The sequence below is a fragment of the Biomphalaria glabrata genome, chromosome 17 (assembly GCF_947242115.1).
Source record: "Biomphalaria glabrata chromosome 17, xgBioGlab47.1, whole genome shotgun sequence".
NCBI classification, from domain to species: domain Eukaryota; kingdom Metazoa; phylum Mollusca; class Gastropoda; family Planorbidae; genus Biomphalaria; species Biomphalaria glabrata.
Genome location: NC_074727.1, coordinates 14,730,974 through 14,743,040, shown reverse-complemented (window position 1 = coordinate 14,743,040; position 12,067 = coordinate 14,730,974). Strand labels below are relative to the sequence as shown.

General features: G+C 36.4%; 1 protein-coding gene across 3 annotated transcripts in view; it reads right to left on the bottom strand.

The window, feature by feature from the left end:
• LOC106055576 (RNA-binding protein 24-B-like) overlaps positions 1 to 12,067 on the bottom strand; it is a 109,244-nt gene that overhangs the window by 24,299 nt on the left and 72,878 nt on the right. For all 3 annotated transcript variants that reach the window (XM_056015003.1, XM_013211878.2, XM_013211879.2), the window contains exon 5: positions 1,289 to 1,333. In XM_056015003.1, the coding sequence (XP_055870978.1) occupies positions 1,289 to 1,333 (45 nt within the window). The remainder of the gene's footprint in view (positions 1 to 1,288; positions 1,334 to 12,067) is intronic.

The following is a 12,067-nucleotide window of genomic DNA, read 5'->3' as shown; positions in this document are numbered from 1 at the left end:
AAATAGACAACCTATTGTGACGTCAGGACAACATTGTTTCGCTCTCCTGGTGGTGTATGGGGAGGGGGGGGGAGGGGGATGAACAAAGTCGATGCACACCAGGAGCGTACAGAAGGTGCCGTGTGAGCCAGCAGTGTTTAGGTTACAGGCTCGGAGATTCGCATCGGCCCCCAGCCCTAACGAAAACGACGTGTTAACTAGTTGCAGTCTTCTCCAGCAGATACCTGGGAGTGATGGGCTCAGAAAATTGGCTGATCTGATTTCAGATCAGTGTGTCTCAAACCGGGCTCCCAGAGAATACTGAGCCTGAACAGTTGGTATTTATTAAGGTTAAAATAGAAGGTAGAATCATTTCGAATCCGTCTTTACATTATTTTTATATATCTACTTCATATATTAAATAAATGCATGCATTTGCATTCATGTATACGTTTATATAATAAATCCTGACAAGAAAGTCAATACACTCAGTTCCTATTGACCAGATTGTGTAAGAAAGTCAATACACTCAGTTCCTATTGACCAGATTGTGTAAGAAAGTCAATACACTCAGTTCCTATTGACCAGATTGTGTACAAACATTTGCTTACTCCTCAGTTTGTTTCTTTTTTTTTTTAAGATGCAATTACCAAATGTTTTTCCTGACATGCGTGATGGGAGTCATAATTTATTGTGCGAACTTGAGGAGTCAGGTATCCTTTTGTAAGTGTGTGGGAGTCATGCTCCTTATGTAAGTGTGTGGGAGTCGACTTCTTGTGTAAGTGTGTGGAGGTATGTGTCAATGTGTGAGTACTGGAAGTCATGTGTTCTTATTTGAATGTGTGGCAGAGGGTGACAACGAATGCTGTTACTGTGGCGATAATCTTACCAGTCAACATCTTATCATCTTTGAAAATGGAAGTCAAAAGCGCATCTCAGCAGCAATGTGAATATCTTTTACAGAAAGCAGGTGAGTTAGATCAAGACAGGAACTTAGGGAGATAATATTGAAGTAAAAAAACTGCAGAGAATCAACGAGGCTTAGACTAGCGCAAGACTTTCAATGCAAAGAACAACAACTAGAGCGCTGAGGGTGGGGGTAGAATTGTTGAAGATGTGGATGGAGTAGCTAAAACAACAACAACAGCAAAACCTGAGGCTTGACAAATGTGGTTCGTTTGCATCCTTTTGTTATTCAGAAGAAAACATCTCTATGCTGTTTTACAACCCTTTAACGTATGTGTATTGAACATCCAATAAAATACCTCACAAAGATTCCTACCTGAAGAGAACAAAAGAGTAGACTTACCGATTAGCCAGCAACTGTGAAGATATGTAATAGTCCACGTCACACCTGTAGAGAGATGAAACACATTAACACCAGGGGGCGACACAAACATGCACGATGTAATACATAGATTCAAGCCACATGGGGGCGATCGAGTCAGAAGAGTATCAAAATATATTGATGGCAGATCAAATGGATCATTTGACACGCAGCAAAGCAGTACAGCTTGAGTGCCATTATATTTTTAGTTATATAGATACGTCTTAATGAGATAGGATTCCATGACCGATGTGAATTCTTAAACTATCATTGAAGACTTAGCAAAGGGAAGTAATAAAATATCTAGTAAATTCTAGTTAAAAACAAAGTTTAATATTGAACACCTAGACCTAATAAGAACCTTAAAATTTATAATCTAAAAACTTACATTTTACATTCTAAAGAACTTACCACGGAATACAGATCACATTTTAGACTAATTGAAATGACATATTGAATGAAAAAATATTCTTGTTCTACATAACTAAATTGATTTTTTATTAAAAATTTCAATAACAGATTCCCAAAATTATTCCACCGATCTCCATACCAGTATGATGGAATATTTGCTTCGAGTTTAAAAATTGGTCCACAGGCCACATAAACGTTTCTAATGACGTCATAAAAATTGTATACAGTCTGTGAAATTACTCTGCACCAAATATTTCAGCATCTAAATGTGAACGCTGTACGTTTAAAACAATGAAATGTGGCATTTCTAAACGTCTGCACTAAAGCTGATAGGGAACAAAAGATCTAAGTTGTCAGCCAATTTCTTATGTTTCAAAAGGCGTTAAAAGATCAAGCAACATTTGTAAGTGGGGTTTGAAAGCTTCTCTTCAATATTAGAATTTTTAAAAAGTAGGAACACGTGTGTGTGTGTGCAATGTTTAAACTACAGATCAAATAATATTTTCACCACAAGTTCATTTAGTGCTAAACAAAACGCCAGCAGAAGTAACACAGAATGTTGCTTCTATTTCGTACAGCTTATAGGGTTAAACTCTTTTAAATACGAGTGGATTGAAGAGATGAACGCAACTGACATAACCTAGAGTCTAGAGTTCTCAGTTAACTAGTCTATACAGAAAAAAAAATTATATAAATGCCTCAAACAATAATTACAGAACACTGCAGACTGGTCAGCCATAAACTCTAGAATTCAACAAATGCCACGAACGTGATTTGATAAAACATGCAGCTCCATGCAATGGAACACTGAGAGTTAGCAGACGACATGAAAGTTAATGGGCACTTAGAAGAGCAAAAAAAAAAACAAAAAAAAACATGGAATAAGTTTTCGTATTTCTCATACGTAAATGATTCTGCTATTCCCATATCGTACATAGTACTCATAAAAACTTGATTCAATTCTAAAATGATTGAAGAACGAGGAACTAGAATTGGTCTGTCATAAAGTAATCGAAACATTTAAAAAAATCAACATAAAAAGAAATTATCAAACATGGCGGAAAAATTATCAATAGCAAGACTTTTGGTGTATCTGGTGTACAAAATAAAGGTTTGTTTTTTTTTTAAACAGTTGAATTATGGGTTTTGTGCCTTTTTTTAGCAATGCAAAATCAAATTTTGTAAGCTCTTGCTATTGTAAAATGTATTGACTTGGCAATTTGGAAGTTCACTACTTTAGCGTCCTTCATGACATTGTCAAGTTTAGTGTGAAAATTTCCAAAATAATTGTTTAAAAATCAATTACTATTTTAAATTTATATAATATAATAAAAGTAACATCCATATTTGATTTGTCATTGAAAAAAAAAAAAAAGATCAGCAAGAGACTCGAGACCTCGACATTCGCGTGACACCCTATCGAATTTGCGAACCAGCCATATACAATGGGCGAAATGTAAGCTTGAAATAAATGATTCATTTTGTGTTTGTGTCTTTTGACCACCTTCCAACTTTCTAAGACTATTGACCATCTTCTAACTTCCATAGACTTTTGACCATCTTCTAACTTCCATAGACTTTTGACCACCTTCTAATTTCCATAGACTTTTGACCACCTTCCAATTTCCTTAGATTTTTGACCACCTTCCGATTTCCTTAGACTTTTGACCACCATCCAACTTTCTTGACCAGCTTCCAACTTCTTTAGACTTTTGACCACCTGCCAATTTCCTTAGTCTTTTTACAAAGAAGAAAGTTTGAGCTAATAGTTAGAATTGAAAAATCGTAATAAGTTATATTGAACATTCTGGATTAATCTGAGTTATTGTATTACTTAAATTGCATCTTTTTATTTCCGGAATGTTAAGCAACGCTCACGCTTCTGCTTCAACGAGTCAAGCAGGCAGGTTTTTTTTTATTGTTGTTTTTAGTTTGGGTGGCTAGACGTTTTAATGGCTCGTGTTTTAGTTGATGAGCTGAAATAGACAATAAAATCGTTTTCACTTCAAACGCCTAGACTCGTTTACTTCGACCTAGTTTGTGTTCCCCCCACGTCAAGAAGCTAATTGCACGTGAAGAGATCTGCTAGAGGAGGCACGTTGTTCCTAACCTAGTCAACATGACAGAGGCACGAGCCAGCGAGTCATTATTGAATTAAAAAAAAGAATAATGCAAAGACAAGTTCAATGTAACAATGGATAGAGAAAGAGAAAGGGAGAGGGTGGAGACGAGAGAGAGAGAATGTTTTAGTGGGGGGGGGGGTGAAGAGGGAGGGGGGAAAGAGGAGAAAAAGAGGGGACAGAGAGGGAAGGAGAAAAAAAAGAGAGGCAGAAAGAAAAAGAACGGAGGGAGTGAAGGGAGAGAGAGAGAGAGTGTGCGGGGAGAGTGTGGGGACAGAGAGTGTGGGGAAAGTTTACATTTACAGCAGTTTCATATGATAAAACTTCATCCATTCGTTCTCCATTATTTCTGAGCCAAAAAAAAAGAAATCACATTCTCGAAAGTAAAACTTTTTTCCTTTCCATCGTTTTGTGTTTTAGCTGCTACGAGTGTGGGACTCGACCAGAGATCATTGTTGTACAAGCACACAACCCTCGTAGCCTCATCCATAGACACCACTTGAGGAAAAAAAACTCGTTCTAAATTTCTTACTTTTACAAAGGTATAAAGTAAAGTTCCTCTTTCAGACCTTGCGATCGGTAGGGGAGATGATGTTAAGGTCCTCTGTTTCTTTGGTTAACGGCTTACGAGCAGGGTGTCAAGTGGCCCGCACAACGATCAATTGCAAACTTTCCCCAACTAAAGTCAGGTACCCATTACAGTTGGGTGGACTCAGGGGCGCTCTTAAAAATCCCGAAATTAACGATCCTAGTTATCACCTAGATTCGAACCCAGAACTTCAAGGTTCGGAAGCCAAGCGCTCAGCCACCGCGTCCACCCTTATTTTTGAAAAACTATAACTAAAACCGGAGCGTGCCATTTTCACCAAAAATAATTTAAATATTTCCTAGTTTACTTGATTTGACCTTAGAGTTAGACTCGAATGTGCATTTGGTTAGGCTAATGTATGATTATACATGTACTTTTATCCCACACTTATTATTAAATACGCACACAGAAATGAGGTACTAATCTCTATAAACAGTGGTGCCTAGGGTGTTCATGACGTCATTACTTGGCGCCCCCTACGGAACGACGTCAAAGGCAGCAGATGTTGTCTCTGTGGGGCGCCCTGCAGGAGTCCCAAAATGAATATTACCCAATCTGCTAAAAGTGTTGTATCACTGTACATGTTAAAAGCCAATATCTCTTCCTGGCCGTCTTGAGGAGTAGGCAATGCAAGAAGATCACTGTATGCTATGGCTCGGTGTGGGCGTCAGAGACTAAACTTTGTTTTTAGTGTCCTCCTGTGTTATTTAGCCAGTGTGCAGCCGAACATTCGGGACTCACATAGATCTCACTAGCCACATGAAGAGGCACAAAACCCAAGGGCAGATCCCTCAGCCCCCCTGGATGACGAAAGTGGTCATCATCGAACCACAATGGACGACTATACAATCTTTTTTTTTTAAAGATTACAAAAGTTAGACAATAATTCTTGAAAGGAAAAATATACATACAATTTATATATGTGTCAGTGGACTCACTACATTATTTTTAAGGCATGACGCTCCCATTACTTCGCTCTCTCTCTCTGTGTCTCTCTGTCATACACACACACACAAAGACCTCACGAACTGTTCCCTGGGTTTAAAACGTCCAGGAGAATCGATCTAGTATAATGAAACTAATACAACATTTGCTGCGATATAGTGGACCATATGGGCTGTATATTTGTCTAAAGTTAAGTGTTGCAGCGAATAAGTTAGATATTTGGGATAGGATCACAGCTTTTCTTTGGATTGATCCACATCCAGTTCGGCGAACTCCCTTATACAGACACATTCTATCTACATATTGGGTTCATTATTTCAAAGTGTAAGATACACAAGATAATGCTGAAGAACTGGAACATGCACTCCAAATATTTACTTTGCAACTTAGCAACAGACGAAGCCCATTTTCTATTCTTTTCAATTCAAATCACTCATTGTCTCAGAGGTACCGAGAGGCGTAATAACTTGGCAAAACTTCTTCAGTTTTCGTTTTGCTTCGTTAGTTTTTTGGCAAAGCGCTAACTCTTGAGAGAAAAATGGCCTGTCAAGTAAAGGCATGTCAGACAAAGGCTTGTCAGATATTGGTCTGTTAGTTAGACCTTCAGAAACTTGTCATTATCAGATAAAGGCTATTCATATACTGACTTATCAGACTTAGTTCATTGAGATAAAAACTGGTAAAAAAAAAAAGGCCGTCAGATAATGACCTATCAGTTAATGACCTTTAAATGAAACGAACTTCCAAATAATATTATAATTAGTACTTTATGTCTTTAAAATCTACAATATAATTGTTTAAAAACTCTATAAATTTCTATTGATAAATTGTTTTCAATTTGTTTGTTAACTGTTTCGGATATAGAAAGCAGAATGTATCTTTGCTCTTTATAGAAGTAAACACCATTTGGGAAGCTATGATGAAACTTGGCAGAAATATTCCTTAAATCCTTGCGGAGACAATAGAATATAGGGCCTATTTAAACATACCACCCGGGAGGAGGCTTAAATATTAAAATTTTCAGCTGTATTTGGCTTTGTTTTCACTATTTAGAATCCACCCCGCAAAGCCGGGTATTTTTGCTAGTTGTGGCTATTTCTAATTTAATAATGCATTTTATGCTGTCAACCTAAGTATTTTATACACTCCTTGCATAAGTGTAAATTTTTTAAATGTGTCTGTTGTTTTAGGAAGTAAATCGTACATCAGGAAATAAAGTTCAACATCTGCTCGACAAGAGTTTTTCTAATTGGACAAACATTTTAAATGTCAAAATAATGTCAAGTATTCTCCAAACGTCTGATAATCATTACGTAAAAATGTTACAAAATCAGTATAATGATCTCAGAAAATAATGTAGGCAAAGTTACCCACTCGAAACTTCTAACTTGTAAACTCAAAGAAATTACAAAATAGAGTCCTTCACATTGCAAATATTCAATATGTCTCCCAACAGATGACAATGTGAGATTTATACAAGTGGTCAATTATAAGATCTTCCGTAAATACTACGTACATTAATAAAAAAAATATATTTAAAAACTATAAGCCAAAAAAAAAAGGAGAGAGAGACGACTCAAGACTAGGTTTGAGTTTCAACAAAATTTAAAAGAAAAAAAAATGTTTTTTTGTAAAATTGTATAGGATACTACTTTGTATCTTTCAATTGTTTTTAAAAGAACATGAGTACTGTTCGCTTTTTTAAAAGTAAAACCTAGAAGTACCTAAGGCCTCTAAAAATTTGTCAGTGTTAATTTTTTTTAGCATTCTCCAACTGAATCATAAGCCCAATCAGAAAACGTCTACCAAAATTTCACACGCAAAAAAAAAAAACACGCACACACACACACACGAACTAACGAAAATATAAAGCTAAAGAATATATTATTCTGGCTCAGGGAAAAGAATCTACACAAACAGATAACAAAAATCACTTCAAATAATATATTAGGATTTCAAAACGACAAAAGAAAAAAAAAACACAGAAAAAACCAAACACACAAAAATAAAAACTCAAACCTCAGAAGATAAAAGTTCAGATTTATATGTAAATATATATATAGGATAAAACAAAAACTCAAAAAAAAAATCAAATCGATGTAAAGAAAAATATACACGTTAAATAAAACACCAACCTAGTATATTAATAAAAAAAAATATAAACACATCAAACAACACAAAAAAAAAAAACTACAAAAACCCAGAAACAGCAGACGATAGCGTACCGATAGGTTTTTGAGGTGATGGCCGCCATGTTTAGATTTTTGGCTTATGCTGGGGGTTTAGATATTCTCCGGAGAAATTCTCTGCGAGAGAGAAAAGTGCAAGTTGGCATGACATTTGGTTGACATAAAGTGGACATGACATGTGCTGTTGACATGAAATGACATACACAATGACATAAGGTGCTTTTGTTTGAAACAAATGACAAAAATAAGGTAAAGGAAACAAGAACAACATTTAGGTTGGCATTTATAACATGGCTGACATCTTATGACATGTTGCACGAGGCATGACATGATACGAAATGACATTCATGACAAAACCTTCTTAATGACAAAAAAAAGTACATTAACTTAATTAAAAAGTTGTCTTTACATGTCATGCGCGTAGCCCTAAATTTTCGTCACTTTCCAGTGGCAGGTTTATAATAGAGCTAATTAAGATCAGTGTTGCCGATGTTGGGTATTTCTCACTAGCTTTATGTCGCTTAGTTCATGTGGAATGTTGCCCAATAAGGCTTAAGTGTATTGTTAATAAGCGAAAGCATAATGCTATAAAATAATGCTGATGTATTACACACCCAATGTGAGCTCATGTTAGCATGTTACACATTAAGCGTACGTTAATCCTCCGCCGTTGGTAGAGCTATACTGTATATCTGTGGGAGTCATAGAGAGCTAAGATGATGGCGCCCCACGTGTCTGTCGTCGTCGACATTTGTCAGGTACCCATTCCTCAGATCGACTCTTAGTCTTTACTCTAATTCTTACCCTGAGTTCAGACTCAAAGCGGTTTCATCGCTAATATACAAACGCACACACACACACACACAAAAGCTTATTTTTATTTATTATTTTTTTTTTTTGTTGGAAGTATGAAAAAAAAATTAATAAAAGACTAAGGATTATGGTGCCTTCACAACATTCTGTATTGGAGCTGCTCTAGCTTATAGCTCCTTCAATTTCCCTATTCCTTATTTAGCAGCTGTATGTCTTGCTTATATCGTAATGGTGTTGACGGTGGTTGACTTGTAGCACCAAAATTCTGGTAGACAACTAAACCGCTGTAGGCGTATTATATCTTAACTTATAACTTGTAGGAACTTGAATGAATTCTTTTGTGAGCAAAACGTTTCAGTCCCACGTTCTGAAGTTGTCTGTCCTAGGCAAGACCGCTGACGACAATGCCACCTATCTTGCATCATACAGAACCAATCGCTAACTACTTCCGATCATCGTCGCCATAGAAACACACACACTCAATATTACGTATGCATAAATTATGCAACGGGGGCTCTAGGTGCTTCAGGAATTCAACACCAAAGTCATAACATGAGACCAGCACTTGGAATGATGGGCAATGTATAATTGAACAGAAAGATATATATATATATATAGAAGGCTAAATATATCTCTATCGTTAAACAACAAATAATAAAGGCTATATGGTCGTGAAACAGTGTAAGGAATATGGATTTAAAAGTAAAGTACCCCTCATAGACCTTGCGATCTAAACGGCAAATGATGTAAAGGCCATCTGTGTCAATGGCGACGATTAACAGGTGTCATGTGGCCAGCACAGCGAACAACCACTTTTACTTTCCCCAAATAATGTCAGGTATCCATTAGAGTTGGGTGGACTCAGGGGCGTCTTTTAAATCTTGAAATAAAAAATCCCGGGATTCGAACTCAGGATTCTTGGTTCGGAAGTCAACCGCTTTACCACTCGGTCACCATGCCCCTGATATTGGCATTTGTAAAAACTAGAGTACCTCGAATGGAATGCTTGTTTTATTACAATATCTCTATTCAACTTCAAAGCTATTTTAAAACAGTTCGGTTGTTTGACCTAAACGAAGCTTAACATGTAGGTGTTGTTCTTTCTACTCAAAACTCTATCGCGACTGTCTAAAGATGTTTTCATACTACGAATAGAGAATATAAATCTGTTCATATTATGGGGGTCGCCCAAAGAAAAGGTGGCTGGACAATGAAAAAAAATGTACCGGCTTCTCTCTTGATATCCTATTAAGAACAGCTGCTGACCGGGAAAATGGTTACGAGAACTGTCACGGCAAGTCAAGGGACAGATGATGATGATGAATGCATAGATCGTTTAGGTTACAGCGATACATGTAAATCTACTGAAGCCCTTAAAAAATAAATGACGCCAGAGGTTCTGCATCATCTCCCTTGCGCACATACATTGGCTTACTTTGAGGGCACAACAACCGAGCAGCATTGGACAACCGTTTGTCTATTAGTACCAATTAAAAAAAAAAGACTTTGAAACTGATTCGATAACTGATTCAATAGATCATTGATTTGATATCTAGTGAATTTAATTTTGTTTTTGTTCGCAAAACTACGAATAATGTTGTGTGTTTTATTATTATTTTTTAAAATTTTGCCCGCGGTAGGAGGTAGGTAGTAAGCTTGGATGGCAGACCGAGGGACTCGAGTTTGAGTCTTAGGTATAATAGTCCTTTTTCTCTATTCTCTTGTTTGATGAAGTCATATACGTGTTGTACTAACAATATAAAATCCTTGTAAGTTCCCAGGTTACACAATGTAGTGCCCCTAATTTACTTCGTAAATGGAACAGGATTATAACATCTCTTTACAATGTAATACATACTCCTACTCTGTAAATGGGACAGGATTATAACATCTCTTTACAATGTAATACATACTGCTACTCTTGTAAATGGGACAGGATTATAACATCTCTTTACAATGTAATACATACTCCTACTCTGTAAATGGGACAGGATTATAACATCTCTTTACAATGTAATACACACTCCTACTCTGTAAATGTGGAAGGATTATAACATCTCTTTACAATGTAATACATACTCCTACTCTGTAAATGGGACAGGATTATAACATCTCTTTACAATGTAATACATACTGCTACTCTTGTAAATGGGGCAGGATTATAACATCTCTTTACAATGTAATACATACTCCTACTCTGTAAATGGGACAGGATTATAACATCTCTTTACAATGTAATACATACTGCTACTCTTGTAAATGGGACAGGATTATAACATCTCTTTACAATGTAATACACACTCCTACTCTGTAAATGTGGAAGGATTATAAAATTTCTTTACAATGTAATACATACTCATACTCTGTAAATGTGGAAGGATTATAAAATTTCTTTATCTAAATGTATTCGCTTATTTTTTTTTATCAAAGCATATATCCTATTCCCCAAACCCTTTTTTTTTGTTCAGTTTATTCATTTCTGCTGTAAACGCATGCTCTAAAGTTTGGGTTTATATACAAATATTTTTTTTTCTCCACACGCAGACAAATAACCACACACACTCACGTGCGCATACACAAATACAGCTCCAACAAATACACTCACACCTATTTTCTAAACATCAGATTGAAAACAAAGATTGTTATATCTCCATCCCTAACTTTATGTTCTACTAGAGTTCTCAGCACAAGCAGCCAGCAGCCCGCCATAAAACGTTCTAAGATTATTGTACATAAAAATTGGATCGATTAAATCACATTATAAACTCTCCATCTTTTAATAAGTGATCCGACTCCTTGCCAAGTGTAGCTGTCTGTCAGCTCTTGAACAGAATACACAAATATTTTGAAATGAATGGAAAACGTGTAGGGTTCAAACGTTTGAACGTGAGTTTATTGATGAATTCACATCGAAATAATGTATGTTTAAATCGGCGTCATGTATTTACATTAATTAGAATCTTAGTTTTTCAAAAACAAAACAAAAAAATTCACATGAAAAACTACAATAAATCCTCCAGCACTTCCCTACACGAGGAAACGATATAAGCGCATGAAACCATAAACCGGACGAGCACGTCTTGAAGTGAGACATTCGCCCTTAACAAAACACGTTAGAACAAAAGTCTGAACTGTGCCAGAAGTGAAATGAGATGCGCCCAAAGAGCACCGGCAAGATTTGAGCCAGGTCGTTGAAGAAAGGACGATCAGGAGTATGGCTAAAGCCCTAACACTTGAATTGAACATCTAGGTACTTACACAACCAGAAAACCTAAGTGCATACAACACCAAGTATGAGAGATCTAGGTGCACATAACCTCTGACATTGAAAATCTAGGTGCATACAATGACAGGCATTGACAATCCAGATGCATGTAATACTTGATTTGAATATCTAGGTACTTACACAACCAGACATTGAAAATCTAGGCCCATACAACACCATTTGAAAATCTAGATTCGTACAACACCAGTCATTGAAAATCTAGGTAGGTCCATACAACACCAGGCTTTAAAAAATCTAGGTCCATACAACACCAGGCATTGAAAACCTAGGCCTATACAACATCAGGCATTGAAAACCTAGGCCCATACAACATCAGGCATTGAAAACCTAGGCCCATACAACACCAGGCATTTAAAAATCTAGGTCCATACAACACCAGGCATTGAAAACCTAGGCCCATACAACATT